Source organism: Diceros bicornis, chromosome 27 (assembly GCF_020826845.1).
Source record: "Diceros bicornis minor isolate mBicDic1 chromosome 27, mDicBic1.mat.cur, whole genome shotgun sequence".
Classification (NCBI taxonomy): Eukaryota; Metazoa; Chordata; class Mammalia; order Perissodactyla; family Rhinocerotidae; genus Diceros; species Diceros bicornis.
This window is the reverse complement of record NC_080766.1, coordinates 44,568,211-44,592,939: the sequence shown is the minus strand read 5'-3', so window position 1 is coordinate 44,592,939 and position 24,729 is coordinate 44,568,211. Positions and strand designations below refer to the sequence as shown.

The 24,729-nt window shown below is 47.2% G+C and overlaps 1 protein-coding gene across 2 annotated transcripts in view; it reads right to left on the bottom strand.

The window, feature by feature from the left end:
* Positions 1-24,729, bottom strand: part of ADARB1 (adenosine deaminase RNA specific B1) — a 143,852-nt gene that overhangs the window by 40,382 nt on the left and 78,741 nt on the right. For both annotated transcript variants that reach the window (XM_058523281.1, XM_058523282.1), the window contains exons 3-4: positions 6,504-6,578; positions 1,860-2,794 (exon numbers count right to left, since the gene is read on the bottom strand). In XM_058523281.1, coding sequence (XP_058379264.1) covers positions 1,860-2,794; positions 6,504-6,531 — 963 coding nt within the window. In that variant the 5' untranslated portion in view covers positions 6,532-6,578. The remainder of the gene's footprint in view (positions 1-1,859; positions 2,795-6,503; positions 6,579-24,729) is intronic.

The window sequence follows — 24,729 nt, the reverse complement described above, 5'->3', positions numbered from 1 at the left end:
GAGACACAGCTCCGCCCCCCTTGCTGGCCCTGGACCACAGAGGTCCAGAAACTGCTGCTCAGCACCTGCTGAACTTGGGGCAAGCAGCATTGGGTGGGTCTGAGACAGCCCCCGCCTACCCACACCCTCTCCCCTTAGGCTGAATTCCAACAGATGCCCTTCCCCAGCGAGGCTCCACACGGCCTCCCAAGCAAGGAGCTCTGGTCACTGTTCGACACCAAAGTCACAGAACCAGGCCTGGGGAGTGGGCTGCAACTGCCACGCACACACACGCATGCAAATGCATGCATACACATGCAGAGGGGGACCTCTGTCTGCCACCCCTCCGCGGTGTCACCCATCTAAACACCTAGAAACTCGGGCATCTGGGATTCACAGCACTCGATGTGATTCCAATCATCTCACTGACGACTCTGTTGATGCTGAGGGAAGACGGGTCACATCAGGCACTATTTTGAACTCAGGCTGAAATATTTTAGCAAATAGTAAAACTGAAAATAAAAAATCACTTGGGAACTAGTGCCACCAATTTGTAAAATTATAAATGGACTAAAGTTCTAACGAATAATGTTAACAAGAGGTTATTGTAGGGAGCAATTACTTGGTTAATAAAAAAATCAGTAAGATACTTTGAATATGTTACTTTATACTGATGTTGCATTTGGTTGCTTTAGGCAAAATTAAATAAATTTCCTTGTTTCAAAACCGAGAACTGCTGGTCATCTCAGGCGAGGTGACAACTGCACAGAGGCTCCTCTAGCTGTGCTCAAAGGCATGAGAGGCAGCGTGCCACTCCGGGACTCTTCCAAGAGAACACAGGCCAGCCGGTCTTGTCAACCTGGAGGCTTTCACATTTTCTGATCAAACCAGTGTATGTTTTATTTTCAAATTTAATAATATTTTGAAACAAAGGAATAAATCGAGAAGTAGGTCAGATTTTTCTCCATAAAAGAATAATTTTTACAATGGACTACAAGATTTTTGGGTCTCCAAGAAAAGAAGCAATACATAATCAAAGTTCTAGGATCTAGAGATGACAGCTATGCTATTTCTCCTTCACTCTTCCTCCCTCACGTGAGCCGACCTGAGCCAACCCTGAGATGTTCCCTCTCTTCAGCCTGATTTTATGGAGGGAGTTGTCCACGATCATACTTAAAGAGTGGCCGCCCACCTCTGGCCGAGCAGGAAATTCCAGGTACAGAGACTCCCAGGCACCTGGTGGACTCCGGACTATAGCTGAAGGCCCCCTCACGCCCCTCACCTCCCTGACATGTGGCCCCTCTCTGCCTGGACGGGCTCCTCAGCCTCAGGAACACAAGACACCAGCCAGTCCTGGAGGAGCCACGAGGCCCTGACACTCTGGCCCAGACTGGGGTTTCAGCAGCTGACCAGCCAGCCTCACGTATCTCGTACCCAGGATTCCCAGATGAGACCTTGAGGGAAAACAGCGCTGAGCTGGGGTGAGGGTCCAGCACTCCGGCCCACCCTCCCCTCTTCTCTGACAAGGCTGCTGCGGGATGTGGGACGTGGGTCACTGTCACCGTAGGGTGGGCCACACAAGGGAGGGACCTGCGGACTGCTATGGAGTGAGGCTCAGCGTGGAGAGCGCTGACATCACTGCTCCGGGGGACGGGGCTTCAGGTGTCCCCACCCTGCATGTGATGGCCGTGGACGGGCTTCCCAGTGACCACATGACCACTGCAAGCAGGAAAGGCCGCCTAGGGCCAGACTTACAGTAACTGTTCGTGTGAGGACAGAGTGATGTAAGATGGGAAGCCACAGTGACAATGAAAACCAAACCCCGTCTAAGAGCTTCATGGGGACACGACCCTGTGTAAGGCAGCAGCCTGCGTCCTCACCTGTGGTAAATGTAACTGAAGGCCCTCGCTGGGGATGGGCTGGCGAGACGGCGTTTGATCCAAGTGCAAATTAAAGATGGTTGCCAGGGCGGACTGTGCGGCCCGGGCCTTGGCGAGCTTTTTGTTCCTTCCCGAGCCTTCAAAGAACTGCCCATCCACGACCACGGACATGACGAAGCTCTTGGCGTGGCTCTCCCCGCTCTCTGAGAGGAAGTCGTACTTCAGTCCTGGGCGCAGCTCGTTCAGGATCATCACGGGGTTCTTCCCGCTTGGGGGTGGGAACGGCGGTGGCACGGGGAGGGGAGGCTGGACCAGGCTCGTGGGCACCGGGGACGCCGACAAGCTGAGGTCTCCGCTGGAACTGAAGGAGTCATCACCGTTGGAACCCAGGTAGAAGGGCACGTCCGACCTGTCCGGGGTCTCAAAGCCGTTGAAGAGCGTGTCAGGGAAGTCGGCCTGGTCAGACGTGAAGTCCGTGTTGGTGGACAGGGTCCTCCCCATGGCCAGATGGGCCTCGGAGGCGTTGGGGAACTGCACGAAAGAGCGCAGGGCCTTCTCGGCAGCATGCAGTTTGGCCTTCTTCTTTGTGGGGCCAGAGCCCTCAAAGACTTGCCCATTCACTTCGACGGACATGACGAACAGAGGCGCGTGCACGGGCCCCGTCTGGGACAGCAGCATGTACTGCAGGCCCGGCTTGATCTCGTTCAGCTGCATCAGGGCATTCTTCGGCAGGGCGGGCCCTGGCGTCCTCCTCCTCTTCTTCAGGCGGAACCTGGCGTGCCCATTGCTGCCCTCATCCAGGGGCCGCTTCCTGCTGGCGCCCCCACCGCCCCCGTTGGAGAGCGGGGCGCCCTCGCCAGGCCCCGGTGCGCCGCCGTCCTTGGGGGGCATGTTGTCCAGATTGCAGTTTTCCTTAACATCTGTGCTGCTTGAACCTGCGGTGCCCAGAAAGAGTAACTTACAACGCCTTCGTTGCAGGATCTTGTAAATGCAAAATTTATAGATTCCTTTATCTCTCTTTGTAACTGGTTAAGTGATGTGTGCTCATACATTTTATTCCCTCTGTAACGTGAAGAACTACACATTTAACCGAAGAACTGCCAGCCTAAATTGAAACGAGTAATTCGGCATTTTGCTAAATGGTGCCTAATCTTGTTTCTATTTAGTATCACCAACTGCTTTTGCATTAAAAAGCAAATTTTTAAAATAATTTTTTCCACAAGAATATTCTGAAGCATTTAGAGATACTTCATTCAAGCTTATCAAAATGTGGGATGATAAATTAATCCAGAAAGACCTTACATTAATGAGTCTAATATCAGTATTGACAAAAACGTAGATCTTATTTTAGCATTTTCCTCCTTTCCAATGTCATTTACTCTCAGGCTATACTCACACTGGGCTTTAAACCGCAGCGTCTCCTAGGAGAGGTAACGTTATTTAACATACGCATTCACAAGTTAATTAGTTTTTCAGGTTTAAAATATTCAATCAACATGTGCAGTTATTTGATTTAGTTCATGAATCAATCTTAGAAAACTGCTTATATAATTATGTAAAATATCCTGGCCTTTTAGAAATTGTTTTTGAAGGATAACACTTCATTTCTAGCATTCATTTAAAATTTTTTCATTATATATGGGGATTGATTTACTTCTGAATTCTTAATACATTTCATGATAGAAAAAATATATGAGGAGAAGATACGAAATTGAAGCTGCAGGCAGGCTAAAACTTCCTAACTTAAGCTAGCAATTTTTTCCTTTTTTAAAACAAATATTTGATGGATTTACAGAATAACCTGGTTATCCTACCTTTTAAAAGTAGTTTGTATTTAAAATTAATAAAGATAATTTTAGAACTCTAAAAGTTCATGGCAAAATAAATATGATTTTAATCTCAAAAAGGGGAATAAAAAAGTGTTCACTTTTCCCTTTAAGTTTATCAAGATTTTTAAAGGAGAGAAAAACAAACAGTTCCTCGTTTTCCTGGTTGGTTTCACAGGCCACCTGCCGCATGAAGCGCAGGACTAACGACCACAGGGCTTTACAGTGTTGTTGGTATGACTGTATTTAAAGACCTACCACTAGCTCTTGAAAATCCACAATAAGTCTTTTAAGGAACCAAAATATTTTCACAATGTAAACCACTTTACAATTGCTCCAATATGGCGATCCTAGGGTCTATTTCTAATACATAATGTCAAAGTAGATTCTCATGCTGAGCAAACTGAAAAAACGGTGGAAATGTTCATCAGCTCTACCCATGGGAGGGCTCAATGTGACAGAAAGCAGGGGTCGTTGGCTGCCAATCCCCGCAGTTAAAGTTCTCGAATCTCCAGGGCTGTCGTCACTCAGCCTCTATATAAAGAGTAACCCTGGTTTAAGCACCACCCAAGGGAAAACTGATTCTGCACTGTGGCAGAGATAGGAGATTGGTCGACTTTCTCTACAGAAAACCTCTCTCCCAAATACTCCTGACACACACACCACTTCTCCCAGTTGACAAAGCTGACGGAATGGACACTAAATTTTCATTTATAACATCCTCCAGCAAAAGCTCGATAGGTTACTCCTTTCGGTGCTCAAAGGAAACAGAAGATTAAAGAGGGCAGAGCAAGACAGAGAATGGAGATTAACAAGTGAGCAAGAGCATTACACACCGGGCAACTGCTTACATTTGATGTTGTGGCTAGACAGAATTATCAATATGGAAAATCAAATCATTATAAATATATTCTGACATGCATTTAATCAAATATTTATAACCTTTGAAACAACCAAATGCATTCTCTCAGGAAATAAAAATAATATTGGATCAACAAATAATCTTTATATAAGAAAAATATACTTTCTATAAGATAGTTCACATAAATTCTAAGTTCTTATTTGCTTCAGCAGCACTGAAATAATTCTCATATACTGTTTTATTAAAAATGCTACTATGTAAAGGAAAACAAAATATTAAAATTGGAGAAAGACATTCCCTATCACAACTCTTCTTAAATAGATGCTTTCTCTTTACATATCATGCTACTTTATTTCATAAATGTGAATATTAATCACGATAAAACTTTTCATTGCTTTTGAAATGACAAAATACAGGACTGGCATTTTGAAGTTTCAGCACTAGAACCAGTAGCTTATCTCCCCAGGAAAATCATCCAGCAGGATTCTTTGTCTTGGTAGGTTACCACAGGATCGGTCTGGGGAGAGCTGTATCATCTACACACCGTGCAACAGCCCATAGTCCCGACAGACAGGAGGTGGGGAGACATCTGCACGCACACTCGTGATGTGGAATACTGCACGGGCAGAGCCAGAGTGGCCAGTGGAAGTGACCAGTGAAAACATAAGGCTGGGTTCTAAAAAGACCTCGAGAGTAGGCTCTGATGGGGATGCCAGCCTGAAGAGAGCACCCACCAGGCACCGGAGGCCACTCACTCATCAGCAGGAGGGAGAGCACACTGCCACATGGTTCTGGAACGGCAACTGGTCATGGTTCCTCACGCTTGCATCCCACAGGGACCGACTGACTTCAACCAAGGAGATACTTCCTGGGAGGTTCGTATACCTAAGCCCAGCCCGCTCCATGTTCCCCACAACAACACTAGAGGAGCAGCCTGTGGCTCAAGAGTGTTCTCCTGGGTGCCCTGCCGGGTTATAGGAGTAGACAAGCCAGCTCCAAGGCCTCACGGTCGGCTCTGGGTGAAGTCACAGGGAAATGGACTGAACTGTGTTCTAGTCAGCCACGACTGCTCTCAATAAAGCGTGACTCATCAGTTAGGCCTGCGTGTTCTTCCTTGGGAACAACCGAGCACGGACAAGTAAGAAGGTACACGTGTACGTATATCAGAAAAACGACACCTCTGTTGCAATTTCTCTGCTAAAAGCTCCCAACTTCTGTGGGAGCGTTTAAACCTTATTTAAATGCATTGTTATCTGGGATTAAAGGTAAAACAGTAGAGAGAGAAGTACAATCATCAAACTTCTCCTGGAGAACAATGCTGCGAGAGGGGAAGCTGGCTTACCCCTGGGCTCTCGGTTCCCCCCCAGACAGTGTGGAAAGGAGAAGGCCCAGAGGTGAGTTTTGGGCCACGACAGCCCGAAGGGTCATTGAAGTCTCTGGAAACTTAAGATCAACAGACTCATGTGAACCCCCTTCCCTCAAGATGCAGGGAGAACCCACCGTATTGGAAGGGAAAAATTTACGTACTGTTATCTCAAATGACCAGGTATTTAAATCAATTCTCAGAGGTCGTCTTAGATTTGCACAGATGAAAATCCAGACCATTAGTATGAGAACCATGCTGTGACTTAGCATGAAACCCTGCAGCTTCTAGGTCCTTGTAGACAGAAGCTATACATCTAGAGGCCCGTGTTCTATGTCCAGGTAGATGCATGATGGCCCCAGGACATTAACAAGGAATGAAAAGTCTGGACACAGGGCTGTAAGGAAAATGTCCACAGTAAATACTGATACCTATTGTAGAGACTATATCAAAAGTTAAAAACATGCCACTCTTAATAGCCCATATCATAGGAAAAATCACTTTCCCCAAATTGGTCTCACTAAATAAATTTACAAAAACATTTTTAATGAAAAATTAGCTACTTGATACTACATGATAGGCCTAGATCTTACTCATGTTTTCTTCATCTTCTAAATCCATGGCAAAATACTTTTGAGGGTTTCTTGACTGGCGGAGACTGTTTCTGTCTGAAAGACAGCAAGAAAATAACATTCAGTGTGTCCATTGCATGAGTAATAGGAGGTAAGTCTACCCTACGGAAATGATTACAACATTATTATAAACTAAAGAAAAAAATCATAAAACAAGGATGGTTAGGTCTGCCACCCGGGACACAACGTTCTGATGCTCCCACCTCTTCCCCAAAGGATTCCGGGTGAGGAGGGACGACCGAGGGTGGGAAGGAATCATAGCGAGGAAGATTTGGGGCCAGCCGCAGGGACTCAGCGGCCACTCTGAGGAGGGTGGCCTTGATGCCAGGGAGTGGGAGGCCATGGAGAGCTCCAAACCAGGGAGAGGGTAATGACATCTATGTCTTAGAAAGACCTCCCCTGTAGGATGGACTGAAGACGCACCACATCACGACACATAAGGACAGGACTCAAACACGACTCTAACTCACTCACCATGTGATCTGTGCTCTGGGTGGACTTTTCATTTGGGTTATAAAATAAAGTTTTAGCACAAGAACAAACACCCCACAGTATTTCACTTCACTACTTCTCTTTCATCTTGAATAGTATCTCATATGGATGAAACTAAAAAGCATGTAATTGTTTAACATCTGATATAACTTCTTAGCCATGTCTAACATTATTTTGTTGGCAGGAGAAACCACAGGAAATCCTCAAAGAACAATTACTCTAATTATCCAATTATCAACAAATTTAAGAGTTTCCTCTTCCTAAATATTTTGGCTATACTTTGCAAGATTGTACTAACATACAATCTGCAATAAGGAATCCCACCAAATTGCCATTGAGGAAAAAGAAGATTTGCAAATTCTGTAGCCACGTGTTGCTCTGTATAGAAATAAAATTTATATTATAAATCACTAAAAGGCAAATTCATTGCTTTTAGGGAAATGGTGACTAAAATGTGGTAAACTAGGCATATATCTTATGTATCTATCATATATCTAAAATATATAGAGTTTTCATGACAATATTTGTTAATAACTTTGAATCTCACTGAAAATCTGGCAAATTTGTTGCTAAAAGTTAAATGGATTTCTGTTTAGAACCCTTTATTCATGAAAGTGCTCCAGATAGTTTTACAAGCATTACTATTTATATTCACTAATTACTTCAAGACATATTTTCTAAAAATCTATCATGTGCACAGCACAGTACTGGATACTACAAGAACCTAAAATGAATCAGACAGATTCTGCAAGTGAGAAATTTAATATAAATATTGTTTTGATAGCTGCTTTTATTAAGGAATTATTGTTAATCATTTTAGGTGTGGAAATAGCACTTATCTTTTAGTGACACAGACTGAGTATTTATAGATCGAATGATAATATCAGGGACTTACTTCAATCCTGTGTGGTGGGGAGAAAAGTAGGTGGCATGTGGATGAAACCATAGGGCATGGCTAGTAATTGTTGATGCTGGCTGATGGGCACGTGGGGTTCACTATGCAATTCTGTATCTGTTTTAATATTTCCATTATGGAAAGTTTTAATAAAAAGTAGTTTCCTTGAGGTCTAGAATGGGAAGTAAGGTGCAGGTGCTCCACGGGGCCTCTTGGCTGGAGGGTCAGGTCGGGAAGATGGGCACGATGGGCAAATGAGGCTGGAGGAGGGGTCAGGTGGGCACACCGTGAAGACAGGAAACAGGTGGCAGGTAGGGCAGCACAGAGGCTGTGTGAGAAAGGCAATCACAAGGACTTCTGAGAAACAACACATACACTGTGCATAGCACTCTGTTCTTATGAGCTGAAATCCGGTTTTAAAATAGGCAGAAGGGACTTGTTCAGTCGGAAGATGGGTAGATGTCCTTTTCCCTTTTCCTTCCACTAAGTATCACTGAAAACCCTGGATGTTACATATAAGGCTCAGAGGGCTGGAGGGAAGAAGGCAGATCAGCCAGGGACCCGAGGACCCCCGGTCTTCTTTTTGTATCATTATCCCAGACTTGGAGCTGAAGAAGCCAGTAACCTGGAAACACCAACGGGCACAGACAAAAAAAAGTCTCCAACAAAAGCTGCTTTCTCTGGCCAAAGGACCAGGAGAGGAAAAGCTCAGCAGAACAGGAAACTGACAGACAGGAACAGCCAGACCCCACTCTCCCACTCAGCAAGGATGAGGGGGAGCCTCGACTCTGATTCCCACTGACCCCGTGCCCCCCACCCTGTAATGCAGAGTCAGGGAGGATGCATGGGGAGCCTGGACTTCCACCCCCACTGGTAGTGAGGTAACAAGGTGCCTGTCTCCACCCTGCTGGGGTATCAGAGGAAGCCCAGTGGAGAGTCAGGACTTTCACCCCCACCCAGCGGTGCTGGTGGAGGCCATGGAGGCGCAGCACCCCAGGAGTTGTCAGCAGAGGCCTGGTGGGGCACCGGAACTTACACCCCCGCCTGGCAGTAAGGAGGCAGCATCCTCCCTGCCCTAACAGCAGTGTGAGAGAAAGTCAGCTAAAACAGAAGGTTTAAGTAAGATTTAGAGTCTCATAACATAATATGTCCAGGTTTCAACAGAAAAATCACTCATCACGCTGAGTCAGGAATATCTCAAACTAAATGAGAAAAGACAGTCGATAAATGCCAACCTAGAGATGTTAGAACTATCTGAGAAAGATTAGAGCAGCCATCATAAAAAAGAAGAAAGTAGGAGGAATCAGTCTAACCGATTTCAACGCTTACTGTATTGCTTTAGTCATCAAGACACGTGGTATTGCGAGGGATCAACAGGCAGATCACAATGGCACAGACAGAGAACCCCGGGACAGCCCCACACAAATGTGCCCAGCTGGGGGATGACAAGGTGCAATTCAATGGAAGAAGAAGCCTTGTCAACGAATGGTGCTGGGCCATTACACATCCCAGCCCAACACCCTACACAAAAATTCACTTGAAATGGACCATGGGCTTAAACGTGAAAAACAAAACTATAACACTTCTAGGAAAATCATAGGAGAAAATCCCCGGCATCTACGGCTACGCAAAGAATTTGCAGACTAGACACCAAAAGCATAATCCATAAAAGGAAAAACTGACAAATTGGACCTCATCAAAATTAAAAACTTTTGCTCTGCTAAAGAAGATGAAAAAGTAAGCTACAGACTGGGAGAAAATATTTGAAAACTACATATGCAACAAATAGAATATACAAGAAATTCTCAAAACTCAACAGCAAAGCAACAAACAATCCACTTAGTAAATGGGCACAGACATGAAGAGACATCTCACTGGAGAGGCACAAACGGGAAAAAACACATGAAAAGATGTCCAACAACACGAGCCATCAGGGAAATGCAACTTAAAACCACACGAGACACCACTGCACACCCAGGAGAATGGCTAAAATGAAAACAGTGACAACCCCACATGCCGGCAGGACGAGGAGAAACTGGATCTCGCAGACACTGCTGGCGGGAATGCAAAATGGTGCAGCAACTCTGGGAAACGGTTTGGTAGTTTGTTTAAAAACTAAACATAGGCGTTTATCCCATAGAAATGAATGCTTACATTCACATAAAAAACACGTTCAGGAATGTTTATAGCAACTTTATTCATAATAGCCCCAAACTGGAAACAACCCAGAAGCCCTTCAACAGGTGAGTGGTTAAACAAACTGTGGTCCATCCACACCATGGAACACTATGTGCCAATAAAAAGGAATGAACTATTGACAACACCCTGGATGGATCTCCAGAGAACTGGACTGAGTGAAAACAGCCAAACCCAGAAGGTTACATACTATATGGTCCACTTATACACAACATTCTTGAAATGAGAAAACTGTAGGCATGGAGAACGATTAGTGGTTCCCAGGCGAGGGCATGGGTATGGCTATAAAAGCACAACAGGAGGGATCCTGGTGATGATGGAATGTTCTGGCTCTTGACTGTATCAAGGTCAACGTCCTGGTTGTGACAGTGCACTGTGTAAAGTGAACATGGGTTCTCTCTGTATTATTTCTTACAGCTACATATGAACCTCTATTATCTCAAAATAAAAAGTTTAATTAAAAAGTAGGCAGAAGGCACAGAATATACCCATAATTAATCAATGACTGGGGTGCTGAAAAGGCGGCTTCCCTGGACGTCTGGGACGAGGAAGAACACACTTGTCATGACAATGACGGTGAGTCTGAGCCACAGGAGAAGCCCGGCACTAAGGGGGTTCACCTGATTCGTGGAGCTCACCTTGTTTTCCTGCTCTTACATATTAAAATTCTAAAAAAGGACATGGAAAATGTCTCACAGTGGGAACTAATCAGGCTGTGCACAGTGGCGGGTGATGTGCACATTAAGAATGGAAGCCAGAAATCTCTTGCAGAGCAGAAACCAACATTTTCAGCTTCTACAAATGCCAACTCTTGTACCAAAGGTTATAAAACAAAGCAAAACAGCAAATGCAAGCACTTTAGAGCATTTCACGTAACCATTTTTCTTTCATTCCAAAAAGCACCTCTTATGGCCTGAATTACAAACACATAAGAATTAAAACCCCATCAAAAATCCCATATGGAACAAAATTCCAGGAATGGCAAATTAAAGAAAAGCTTTATTCGACAGCAATATTCAAATAATTTCTTCATTTTTCAGGATGCTCCTAAAGCAGCAAGAAGTACGCTAAACTTGGGAGGTAGTGAGGTGTGAAAAGACCATTAAATTTGGCCTCAAAAGACCTGGGATTTAAGTTTAACTTAGTTCCAGTTATAGTTCCAACTTTTCTTTTCTTAATGGAACTAGACAAGCCCATTCTAAAGTTTATGTGGAAAAATAAACAGGTTTGCATACTCAGGACAACTCTGAACTAAGGGAGCAATTAGGTGGGGCTAGCCCTCAACACCCAAAGTAACGCACGTGGCTCACCGCCTGAGGAGGGGGGTGACAGAGCCAAGTCCAGAATCAGAACAGAGCACACTCAGAAATACACTGTCTGGTAAAGGCGGCATCCCAGATCGGTGACACACAAACGCACTTCTTAGTAAGTGGGACTGGATACTGGGTGACCACGTGGAAGAAGAGGGGCTGACCCACCACTGTCATTCAGTTAGTGTCAGCTTTAGGTCTCCACGGGTTAACCTTTGATTTCAAACAACACGATCCAATTGGCAATGTTTTACTTTTTAAGCCAGGTAATGAGTAGACAGTTACCTGCTGTGTTATTCTTTATACCTTTGAGGATACTTCTGTTGTAAAACAAAGTATAAAAAGTATATATCTAATGTCCCTACCGACTTCTGACAGTACTCCTCTCTCCACCATGGACGCACCCTACCCTGTCTCTCACCTCCCTTGCCCTCAGTGAAAAAAGATACTCTGGAATAAAATATAAAGAACTGACTTATTTATATTAAAGATGCATCAGAACTTGAATATTCTCTATTATGCTGGTGACAGTGCTACCTTTAGGAATTCACTAAAAATTTATAGATTAAAGAATGTTTAAGATAAGCAGTAACTTGATTAAAACTATTAGCAATTATTCCTGGATTTAATCCATTTAACTCTCAAAAAAGGATGGTTTTGAGAAAAGTTTTACATATTCTTTATGACTGTTATGGGTTTTATTTTTAATAGCCTTAAACTGCAAACTAAAAAAAAACAGAAGTGTTAAAATGGAGATTATTTGTGTTGATTCTTTACTATAAACCAAACAACTTGCTAAAGGTTAGATTAATTCTGTAGCTACAGTAAATTATTTATTTAACAAAGGTAACCAAAGAATCAAGTTCTTACATTATTGGAAGGAAAATAATCTGAATTCAACAATTTAATCACGCCTGTTTAGAGAATACACTTCACGATCTGTGTTTTGCTTGCAATATTATCTCAACAAAATAATATCACTAAAGTGTTCAAAACACTCAATTTATAATATTTTACAATAAATATTTTCCTTTCTAGGAAACCATCCATGTCATGGATGTTCAGCTGGTCACCCTTTAGAGATTTTGTACACATTGAACAGCACATGGCATACTGTGCATAGCAAAGAAGGTTCAGGCGTTACTTTTAGCAAACGTTTTTTTCTAGGAAAATGATTTCAACATGGAATAATTAAAATAAACATAGCAATCAACAAAAAAACTCCTGGAACTAATAGGCACTTATAGCAAAGGTGCAAAATACAAGGTTAATATGCAAAAGTCAATTGCCTTCCTATATACGAGCAATGACCAAGTAGCTTTTGAAACAAAAACACAACACTGTTCACATTCGCTCTCTTGCCATGGGACAAACGAAGCGAGCTGGCAACATCAAGGAGTGGGTATGGTTCTGCCACCTCATCAAAAAGAAAGTATCACGAAGAAACTGCATGCAACAGCATGGGCAGAAACTGGAAGCAGAATACTGTAGACGGCGCCCTCGGGGCAGCGCTAGGGAGGAGGCCGGGCTGGAGTGGCCCTCTGGGGGCCTGGCTCCCAGGGGACCGGGAGTGAAGCATTCTTCCAGCACCCTGGCCCGGGGCCTGTGGCATCTTCTAGAGGGGCTGCAGGTTTGGTGGTGATTGTGCCAACACAAATGTGTGTAAATGTGTGACCTCGCCACATGCAGCAGGTGTTCAAGCCGGACTCCTAGAGCCCACCCTGATTCTGTCTTCTTTCTCCCCCCACAGCCCAGAGCATCTGACGACCCGCCAGGTCTTCCCCCAAAGTGAGCACCAAATGCATCAGCCTCCCCCTCTGCCCTGCCCCCAGCGCCAGGGACCTGGGCCCCTGGGTGTCCTCCATGGACGTGGCCTCTGCCTGCTCCCCTCACAGCAGCAGGGTGGTCTTACAAAGGTCACCGGGAACGTCCTCCAGCCCACACAACGTGCTCACCGCACTGGCAACCACACCCCCGGGCCTCGCCAGGGCCCACCAGAGCCTGGTGAGCAGCAGCCTCTCTCCCACATGGGGCCGCCCTCGTCCTTCCTCACTACGGCACCTGGCGCACGCGGCATCCTCAGTGACCTGGACACGCAGACTTCTCTTCTGCATCGAGGCCTTTGCGCTCCCCGGCCGCCTGCTCTGCGGTGCTCTCTTCCCAGGTCACCGCAGGGCTGTGCCTCCTCACTCTCAGAGAGGTTCTGTCACGGTCCTACCCAGGCGTGTCACCCTCCACCTCCCTCCACACACGGTGGAGTCTATAACCTGCTGTCTGTCTCCCTGTTGGGGCCTTTGCCTCAGCACACCCAGTGCCCACCTCGTGGCTGTGAGGATGGGCCAAACGGGTGGCCATGAGCTCTTCTGCCTCCAGCTCCCTCCTGGTGGCCCGTGCCTGTGTCAGACACACAGGGCTCACGCACAGCCTTCCTGGACAACTACCACAGCCAGGTAGCAGGTGTAGGGACACCTCTAGCCTCTAGCTCCCACCCCACGCCAGTCTTCACTTGCTGCCACAGCTGTTTTCCCAAAAATAAATCATACTGTGCTCTGCAAACCTTGAACACCTGAAACTCTTACTGCTTCTCAGACGGGGGCACTATGTGTCGCCCGCTCTCGGGCTCCATTTCCTTCAACGCTGGCTGCTCCAATGAGGCCAAGTGTTCATCTTTGCCAGAAGGAAAGACGTGGGCTTTTATCAATTTTCCCTAATTCACAATTTTAACTGTAATGTGCCAACTGCATGGCAGCTCGTCCAAATACAGACAAGCCGTTGTTACTAATCAGGACCTTATTAGAGAGCACAAAATCCCAAGTTGATGGTGGTGCTGGGGTGGATTCAGCCACAGCAATGTCAGGGGACAGCTATGTGGAGAAGTTCCCACGCACAAGGGTCACCCTGGGGAGGATCCAGGCCAGCAGCAGGCCCACCAGAAAGCAAGCACGGAGACAGCTGTGGCAAAGATCAGAGTCCCAAATTCCCCGTTTGTGCATGCGTCTGTTTACTGGCTTCCACTCACTAATACCTGATATCCAGGATTCTCCTGTGATGGTTGAGAGAGGATCCCACCCACATGTGACTTCTTTGCCCAGGCTGCTCCCACCTCTGACCGCCCATCCAAGGTCGCAGGTGAGCCCCGCAGTGGTGCATTTCCAGGCTCCTGCCAGCTGGAGCTGTGGGTGCTGCTGGCCTGGAAGGCCTGGCACCAACATTGCGGCCGCCTCAAGAGGAGCCCAGCTCCTCCTGCAGAGCTAGTCCCTTCCTCCCGTCCTCCTGAGCTGCCTCTCTGGCCCCACCACCCTTCCCTCCTCTCCCCACCTGGCCCAGCAGGCCGTGAGCTCTACAAGGGCGGCCTTGGAGCTCATCCTCTGTGTTCACGGCACTCAGTAGGGCGCTTCTGGGTGGAAGCCAGGGACAGTCCCAGGCTAATTAATTCTGCACATTGTTTGCAGTATCAATCCCATAGCAGATATTATAAACCTTGGTTATTTATACTCTCAGGAGAATTAAAGTAAATCTTAAAGAAATATATTTTCAAAGTCACGTCTCAACTTGTTCTCTAACTGTTAACCTTTCAGGTGCATATCGCTTGTGGATTTTGTACTCAACAGCACAATTCTGTATCCCAACAGAATTGGGATAATAAGCCAGGGTTTGACTTCTGGAAATTAATTCAAAAGGAGTAAAAACCAAATTGAGTATATTCTCTTTAGGCAGAACATTCACTGTAACCAAATGATTAGACAGCAAACAAAATTCTATTTTGCTTATGATAAACGCCTGTAATATTACGCAGTAAAGTCACGTCCAGAAAGATTCTTAGTAAATGACAGTTCTAGACACATCAAATCCAGACTCTTCTGCTTATATGTAATTAATTAACTGTGCTTAGCATTGAGATGACTGAAGAGAATGGAGCTGCTGAAATGTTCACGAAGCACAACGCGGACAGCACAGTGCGTGCGGAACGTAAGGACGAAGCCTGGACTGGAAAACACCCAAGGGTCACAGATTTGGATACAAGTGAAGAGACTGGCACAGGAACAGGGAGCGATGAAAACACAAAAAGCAGCTTCTCTGGGGTTACAACAACCACACAGCTGGGCTCTGTGCCTGAGCCCTGGCCCCTCACGCCCACCTCCTGCTTCACCGCACTGTGAACTTGCGAAAATGCAGGAGGGCTTCAGAGCGAAGGAGAGCTCCCAGTAAAGGTGAAGGCGACTGCTTCAGTGAGTTCTCACCGAGCCCACTGGGTAAACAGCCACGCACCTCCCTGCGCATCCAGGCCCTGGGAACCCCTCGTCAGAGGGCAGCACCTTCTGCATAGGCCTGACCTGGGGGCTCGGTGACCCCTGTGCCGAGTCTGTCTGGAAATAAGAACCACGTCTCTTTAGTCAGCCTCTCAACAGCCTACTACTACAGTCAATAACATAAGGACAAATACCCAATCTAAAAAATGGTACATGAATATGAACAACATGCCTAAAAGAATAAAAGCAAATGAGCTTTAATAAGCTTATTTTTTAAAGTTTCACCTCATTCGCTAGTAAGCAAAGAAAGATGTTGGTTGTCCGGGTGACAGAGAGTGAAAGTCACAGGGAGGGGGTCACTCTTTACGGTGAACAAAAACCAGAGGCCCCTCTCAAGGTCAAGGCCATGCCTCTTGCAGGGAGCACTCTTAGCCTGACTTGCCTTCTCCACCTTGCCGTGCAGAGGATAAAACAATCCCAAGACTCAGAAGGGGCAGGGGTGGGGCGAGCTGGGGTGGGCAGAGCTAGGGCTGTAAGAGGTGTGGATGGGTCCATTGCCTGGGCTTCAGGCAAAGCCCCCATGGGCACCACGGTTCTAAGTCAAAATCACTCCTCTTGTGGGTACGCTCATCTCCCTGGGGGACCCTGTGAGGGCCAAGGCACAAGTCAAGCATTACTGGGTTCCTGGCCATAATACCAAAATGCAAAGCCTTAAACAGTCACCAAACTTCTAACTCTAATTCCAGTTCTAAGAATTGGAAGAACATTATCAAAGCTTTGCGCTTACTCAAAGATTTAGCTGCAAGGATTAGCACCTTTGCTTGTTCATAAAGTTTATTTTGTACCCGTATGTCCTGATTCTTAGAATAAACAATGCTTCTATAATGAGAAAAAAAGACTTTTTATTTTAGGTCATCCTCCTACACACAAAGATGCCCTGTTCTACAGACTGGGAGAGCAGTCTGGAAAGGCAGAGACCTTCGTCTGAAACCGAGCCACACCTACCCAGTGCACTCCGCCTCTGCAGTCTCGTCTGCAGTCGCCACTGACCAGAAGTGCACACTTCTCGGTGATGTTATACCAAATTCTGGGTGCCCTGTAGATTTCAGCCCGATGTCAGATCTCAGAGACAGTGCAACTAACCAAAACACAGGCAGAATTAAACACCCGCCAGGCAGAGGACAAACAAGCGGATGTGGGACGGCTGAGGAAAGGGCAAAAGCTCAGGGCACTGGGGCACAGCGGGGACCTGGGTCTAGTCCTGTTTGTGAGGCTGCCGCACGGCGACCTCGGCAGGCACCCCAACCCCCACGAGCGTCCACAAGATGACATCTTTGGTACAAGGGGACCAGGGGACTCTCAACTCTCTGACGTGGGTTTGAAAATTTTGAGGCACTTACTCCATTCAATTATCATTATTACACACACTGTCCTAAACATGTATATTTTACACCCAACAAATACATGGAAACAAGTGTCGCCTAAGAGTAAATTATGTGATTGATAAAGTCCACAGCCAAGCCATGGTGGCCCTCTGTTCTGCCCAACCCCACCACAGATGGGGCTCTGGAGGACGGAAAGAAGCCCAAGGAGGGAGAGCAATGGACGAGAGTGCTCCCCCAAAGAAGACTGGGGGTGTAAACAAGGAAGAGGCCCCACGTCGGGGCAGGGCGCACAACGCTGGCCTGCAGGGCCTCGTCATCACCAAGGGCCAGGACCGCTGGGCGCCTTCCCCCATCCCCTGCTGAAGGGGGTGGTTGTCCTGTCCCCGTGTAGCTCGCAGGCTGCCGCCCAGGGAGAGCCACACCAGACAATGAGGACCACAGAGATCTGGACTTTGGGCTGGATGGGGTGACAGGAAAAGAGGCAGGTTCACCTCCCTCGGGAAGCGCTGTGTTCTTCCAGGCCTGGCCACACAACCTCCTGCCTGCGTCTCTGCATCCTCTCTCGCCTTCCTACTGCTAGACAGGGGTGGGGGCGACCCCCAGGGTGACTCCAGAACCTGCTGCTAAAGAGAGGACGAAAGAAGCCTGAGTCCTTGAGTGACCACCGGGCCAGTCACAGAGCACTGGGCTTGCTCCTTCCACGGTCACTGCTCCTCTCTTCCCATCCCCTCACCTCGCCCCGTGCGTGTGCGTACACTCACACACACAGACCTAGACGTATGCACATGCTCTCTCTCCTCTTTGCTGTATCTCTTGCCCCTCAGCATGGCACGCCTCAGCAACAGCAACCTTTAGAAATGTACACAGATGGCTGAAGTCTGATACTAGAACAATAAAATAACATCACCAGCTCAGAGTCAACTACAGTAGAAGAAAAAACCACATAAAATATTTTTATAACCATACTTCGTCCTTCAAAATGGGCGCACAGTAACAATGCATTTGAAATGCTGTCCATGCTTGCTCTATTTAACACCGTCTAATTAAAATTCCGTTTATTTGAAAACTATATTTTCTGGAATCAAAGAAAAAAAGATAATAACGTGACCTGTATTTTCAACATGAACACTAATAATTACATTAAGGATATGTACTATTAAGATTTAAGAATTAAGATAATTCTAGGCGCCGGCCTGGTGGCATAGCGGTTAAGTGCACGCGCTCTGCTTCGGCAGCCGGGTGTTCGCAGGTTTGGATCCCGGGCGCGGACCGACACACCGCTTGTCAAGCCATGTTGTGGCGGCGTCCCACATAAAGTGGAGGAAGATGGGCATGGATGTTAGCCTAGAGCCACTCTTCCTTGGCAAAAAGAGGAGGATTGGCCACAGATGTTAGCTCAGGGCTACTCTTCCCCCCCCCCAAATAAAAGAGATAATTCTACATATTTGCTTTAGGATTTCAGCTGTTAACCTAGAGTGGCTCTGCCTGTCCCTAGAATGTGCCCTCTGGCTGCAGGAGCTCTTTCCCAGGGAGCAGGGTCCACACTTGTGCTGTGAAGCCCACCAGCACAAATGTAATGAAATACACCCACACATCTGTCACTATAGGTTCTAGAAAACCTCAGCCTTCTATCCATAGCTGCTGCCGTTCGTGCAGGTGCCAGCAACTTTCCCTCCTTGAGCCCCATGCCAGGCAGACATGGTGTCTTCCATTCTTGCCATGGACTAGGGAAGATCCCTCCCTCCCTGCAGAGAGCAACACATCACACATATCCACCCTCTGGAGACCCCAAATGGTACTTCAGGTGACCACTCCAGAGCAAACCCCAAGCCTGAAAGTGGGGGCTGTCCCTCTGCCACTGCCATCCCGTCACCCACACGTGTCCTGTGCATGCCCAAATCCCTGGTGCCAGCACACAGAAGGCTCTAATGGGTACTTGTTGGGTGGATGGATGGATGATGGATGATGGATGGATGGATCGATGGATAGATGGATGCAAGGCAGGCTGGCTGGCTGGCTGGCTGGATGATGGATGGATAGATGGATGGAAGGCTGAATGGATGGATGGATGGATGGAAAGCTGAATGGATGGATGAATGAAGGGAAGACTGGATAGATGGATAGATGGATGGATGGGTGGGTGGGTGGATGGGTGGGTGGGTGGATGGATGGATGGATGGATGGCTGGCTGGATGATGGATGGATGGATGGATGGATGGATGGACGGATGAATGGATGGACGGATGAATGGAAGGCTGGCTGGCTGATGGACAGATAGATGGATGGAAGGCTGAATGGATGGATGAATGAATGGAAGGCTGGATAGATGGATGATGGATGATGGATGGATGATTGATGGGTGGATACATGCCATCCCACTCTACACTGCACCTCAGAAATAGGCACTCTCTCAGCAAGGTGAAACCAGGGCTGAAACCAGGTAAGAAGGTTGGCATGACAGCCGCCTACTCCCTCAGGCGCTGCCTGCATCACCCCACAGCCAGCCGCATCTCCTCACTCTCTGAAGAAGAGACAGCACAGAATCTTTAGTGTCCCATCCTCCAGCAGTACTCGGAGGTTGCACACCTCTAGGGTCTAGGTCTCCATTTCCACACCCCTGTCACTTCTCCATCCTGGAAACATGGGGGACCCCAGCCTCAGACTGCAGCCCAGTTCAGAGCTGCTGCCCACCTGAGTGGTCATCACATGGTATGCAGAATACTGGGCACAGATAAGAGTGCTATCACACTTGAGACAGACAAAGGACTAAATGAGAAAGCCCTTAGTCGGGAAACACAGGACCTTATTTATACAACATGGCAGGGGGGTGGGGAGTGAAGGAGTGTCTTCGCAGTTCATCCACCCTACTCCCCTCCCACTGTTCCTCTATGCAGCAGCAGTGCCATGAGTGGAAAGAGGGTGACAGTGGCAGGCACTTGGACTGGTCAGGGCCCGGGAAGGCCTGTGTACGGGGTCTAACTGTCCCCAGTAGTATGACCTGGGCTCCACGCCCGCCTCAGGTCTTGGGCTAGCAGTACCTGCAGGGTAGCAACGTCTGCTTCATGGAGATCCTAGTCAATATTTAAATTGCATATTATTGTGCTTCAACCATAATTTTCTGATGACTAAGCGAATCCATCTGCGTCTCATACACAGTCAATAGTCAACGACCTGTCCTGTGGAAGGAAGTGACAGCATGGATAATTCAGCAGCAGTGAAAATCACTGAACCTGTATTGCTACTAAAGCTGACAAGTACCCTGCTGCTACACTGTTCTCAAGAAATAATTAAATTTGAAAAGGCTCACATTATATGAGCCTTAGGAAAAAATGCAATACACATGATTTGCAGCACCTTAAAATTGTACATCTTGTAAAACTTTGCCAACTTGGTATAAACGGGATGGCCAGTCTTAATAGTTCTCATAATTTTTAAAGGCATTTTTATTAGTTTTAAATATAGTGCATATTATAAATAAGAACGGGTACTAACACATCACATTATGCTGTTAATAGCATTCACAATGAACTTACACACACAGGAATGCCCAGCGAACGTGACATTTAATACACGGCCTTAATTGCTACATCTTGTAACACTCTGTTTCTCAAGATGTTGGTCCAAAAACGCAACGTATTTGAGAATGGTTTTCCTACGAAGAATGAGATTCTAGAATGCGTGAAGAAGCATATAGTGGTGCTGATATAAACTATCTGAATTACAGTAAATTCCAAGAGAATGATGACAGAATTATTTGTCTACCTCTTGATCTTTTCCCCAACTTAAATGCTTAGTGAGGAGGGGCCATGGAAAAAATAGTGCCATTCTAAATTTAGGGTATTTGATCAAATTCTTACAGTTTCTGCTTTTGCCTGTCTTACTCTCTGTCGCTTGTCTTAATGACATCTTGCTTTTTAATGCTTAACTGAGGAAACAACACATGCCAGCGCTGGCACCTGGGGTGGGAGTCCAGAGAACAACAGAGACGCACCGGGGAGCAGCCTGGAGACCCCAGGTGGCTGGGCCGAGCCCCGCGTCCCCTCGGGACGGTGCCTCTGTCCTGGACATGCACAGCGGGCACGGTCTGCGGTCACACGGGTCTGCGGATCACGATGCCCCCCCTCTCCCAGAGAGGACTCCACAGGCACAATCCGTCTTTGCTATATTATCGTAAGACCGCTGAATCCGAAACTGACTTCTTCCCCCTTTCCTCAGGAAGCCGCAGTGAGCAGCTGTGGCTCACCGCATTTGCTGAAGGGGTGGCTGTCCCCTGCCCCAGACCACCCCAGAGGCGCTGCGCTGGCGCAAGACTGTGTTCTAGTCCCATCGGCGGGCGGGTAACGAGGCGACGCGAAGAAGCGGCTCACCGCACAACGGCCCAGTCCCTCACTGGGGCATCCTCTCACCTGAGACGTGTCCTATTAGGTCACGAATATTACACCAAGACAGCTAACTCTCAACACCTTTTAAGGCTACAATTCGCCCCAAAGCCAGGAGTTTGTGATTTTTATAGTTATGGACAACTTTTGAATCTGGTGTTAAGAAAAAACATAGATTTTAATGTCTTAAAACATCAAGTTGAATTAAAGACTGAAATTACCTGGAGTGTTGAATGGAAGGAATTTGCTCTTGTGTTTTTAAGGGGAAAATATTTTAACAAGTGCTGCCACAGTGTGACTTTCTACAGCATGAAGAATAGTTTTAACGTTAGAGAAGTCATTGATGAGGTGACAGCAAAGGATAAATCATTATAAAGCATCTCTCTCTAGAGGGAAAATCTTCTAATACTCAAAGCTACAAACTTCTAATGTTTCATAAATATCTAAAAATACAGAAATCATTTTAGATTGCTATACATGTTTAGAGACATGTTTTTTAAATCTACCTTTTTAAGCTAGCCCCTATCTAAAATTCTTCCAAATGCCAAAAAAGAGCAGAAAGAGAGGCACTTTAAAAGGGAAAGTATAAAGTAACTGGCATCAACAAGATGAGTTCACAGAGCAGTCTACCCCAGAAAACATTCCTATATTGCATTCAAAGTCCAATACCTCACACTGTAGAATCAAAGCTAAAGGAATTACCTTTCCTCTCGGAGCGTTTCTTGCGCCTCCGTTTATATCGACGCCCCACGATGCTGAAGAAGGTCCCCATGCTCAGAGTCCCAGCGATGAGCGACGCCATCCAGGCAAGCTGACACCGCCCGAGCCAGCCCCGGTCTCACTTCAGCAGCGCGGCAGCTGCGACAATGGCCAGCCCCCCACCGACACGTGGGAGCCGCTCCTCCTCGGCCCCGGCTCATTCATCAAACCGCAGAATTAGGGTGATCACCCACACCACAGTGACTCCCCAGCACCCCCCCCAGAAGTGACATGTGACAGCTAACCCTTCAATGCAGCCATGGACACGACATCACGAGGAGGGAGGAAAGACGTGCCCGAGACTCCTTCCAGGGAAACAGGAATCTCCACAGCCAACACACCAAGTCCTGTCTAGGGAAAGCCTTCTGTCGTCTTTACCACAGAGTTCCTAAGATAAGGAAGTAAAAGTCTCCACAAAAGAGTGCAGTTTACAAAGTGACCTGTAGAAAGTGATAGGCTCCCACGCAACCCAGTGCGCGGGCTCTGAGCACCTGACGAAGGACTCCACAGAAGTGCCTGCCAACAGTGAGGGCACCGGGAGGGAGCCCCGAGACAGGGAACCACACCCGCTTGCCCCCCATTCCTCCCGGGATTGCTCCTCCTCCTGTCCAGATCCCCGTGTGACAGTCCACATGCTGCTGTCTTCTCCATTGGGGTACAGCCTTGCCCCCCAACTGCGTGATAAGCACCCAAAGGCGGGGCAGACACTAACCCTTCACATGGCCGCCGGGCCTGGTGGACGACAAGACAGCTAGCCGTGACCAGCCCAGGGCAGCAGGGCCCATACCTCATGCACACGCACACATGCACATGCTTCTCACGGTGTACGGTCCTGTCACCGGGGATCAGGCATTTAGGGCTGGCACAGCACAACCCACAGCCCTCAACAGCCTCTTGTGTAGACAAACACCGTTCAGACCCCAGGGAGACACTCTCCCATATCTCGGCCATGTCCTTGGGACAACAGGCAACCGCAACCAAAAGCCCCGAGACGGTGGGCTGCCTGGGGAGGTGGCCGCGGGCAGGAGGGACAAGAAGAAGCACTAGGTAACAGAGGAGACTAATGAATTAACAGCAAAGTGTCTTTTCCAGGAATTCCCAGCACCCTTTTCCGATTTATTATTCCAAAAGCACACACGAATTAAGGCGGGATTCATCACAACTGCACGTGGAGCCTCAGGAGCGCTGTGCCATATTCAGCAATTCCTATGACTCCTAACCTTGTCTGTGCATGACCAGACGTTCTCCACATGAGACAAGACACATCCACGCTCCACACGGGCAACCAGACGATGTCAGACCCCAGATGCCAAGAGTTTTATTTTACTTTATTTTTATTTACTTTATTTTATTTTTTTGTGTGAGGAAGATTAGCCCTGAACTCACATCTGTTGCCAATCCTCCTCTTTTTGCTGAGGAAGATTGGCCCTGAGCTAACGTCCGTGCCCATCTTCCTCTACTTTATATGTGGGACGCCTGCCACAGCATGGCTTGACGAGTGGTACGTAGGTCCACGCCCAGGATCCGAACCTGCGAACCCCGGGCTGCTGAAGCAGAGCACGTGAACTTAATCACTACGCCACCAGGCCGGCCCCCAAGACTTTTACTTTTTTATTTTTTGTGAGGAGGACCAGCCCTGAGCTAACATCCAATGCCAATCCTCCTCTTTTTTGCTGAGGAAAACTGGCCCTGGGCTAACATCTGTGCCCATCTTCCTCCACTTTATATGGGATGCCACCACAGCATGGCTTAACAAGCAGTGTGTCGGTGCGTGCCAGGATCTGAACCGGCGAACCCTGGGCCGCCGCAGCACAGCTGTGCACTTAACCACTTGCACCACCAGGCCGGCCCCAAGACTTTTATTTTTTATAAAATTATCAATATGAATTAACTAAATTTTCAAAGTGTTAAATTAAAAATTCAGCTTTCTTTACATAATTTTGATTTAAACATTTGATAGTAACTCTAACATATTTGGTAACTTTTCATAATTTTGAAAAAATATTTTCTGAAAATGTGAAAAAAATTATAATGTTTTGCTTTGTTATTTACTTAAATTCCCATTTTTGACAGAAACACACTCAAATTTTGTATACTTTAATTTCAATTACATATTTTATTTTTAATCCTTTGGATCAAGGGCCAGGTAGTAAGTATTTTAGACTTTGCGGTCATATATCTCTGTTGCTTACAAACTCAGCAAGGCTATCAGCCATTGCACTGGGGCCAGGAGAGAAGCTTCCGCAAAGGCTGTCCCCCTTGTCTGGGGAGGATTCCTTCCGGAAGCAGAGAACTCCTTTCATGGAGACGTCTAGCTTGTTACCTGGGTTTGGGGTGGGGTGGGGGAACTATTTTTGACAGTGACACTCCACGGTGCCAGACAGGCCTGTGGTGAGTGCCCTCAGGGCTGTGCTGTGAGGCCCCACACACCACCCCTGTGAAGCCTCCAGGGGGTCTGCACTGTGAGGCGGAACCTGAGGGTGGAGCCCCACCCTCAGGGAGGGGCAGAGGAGCCCTGAAC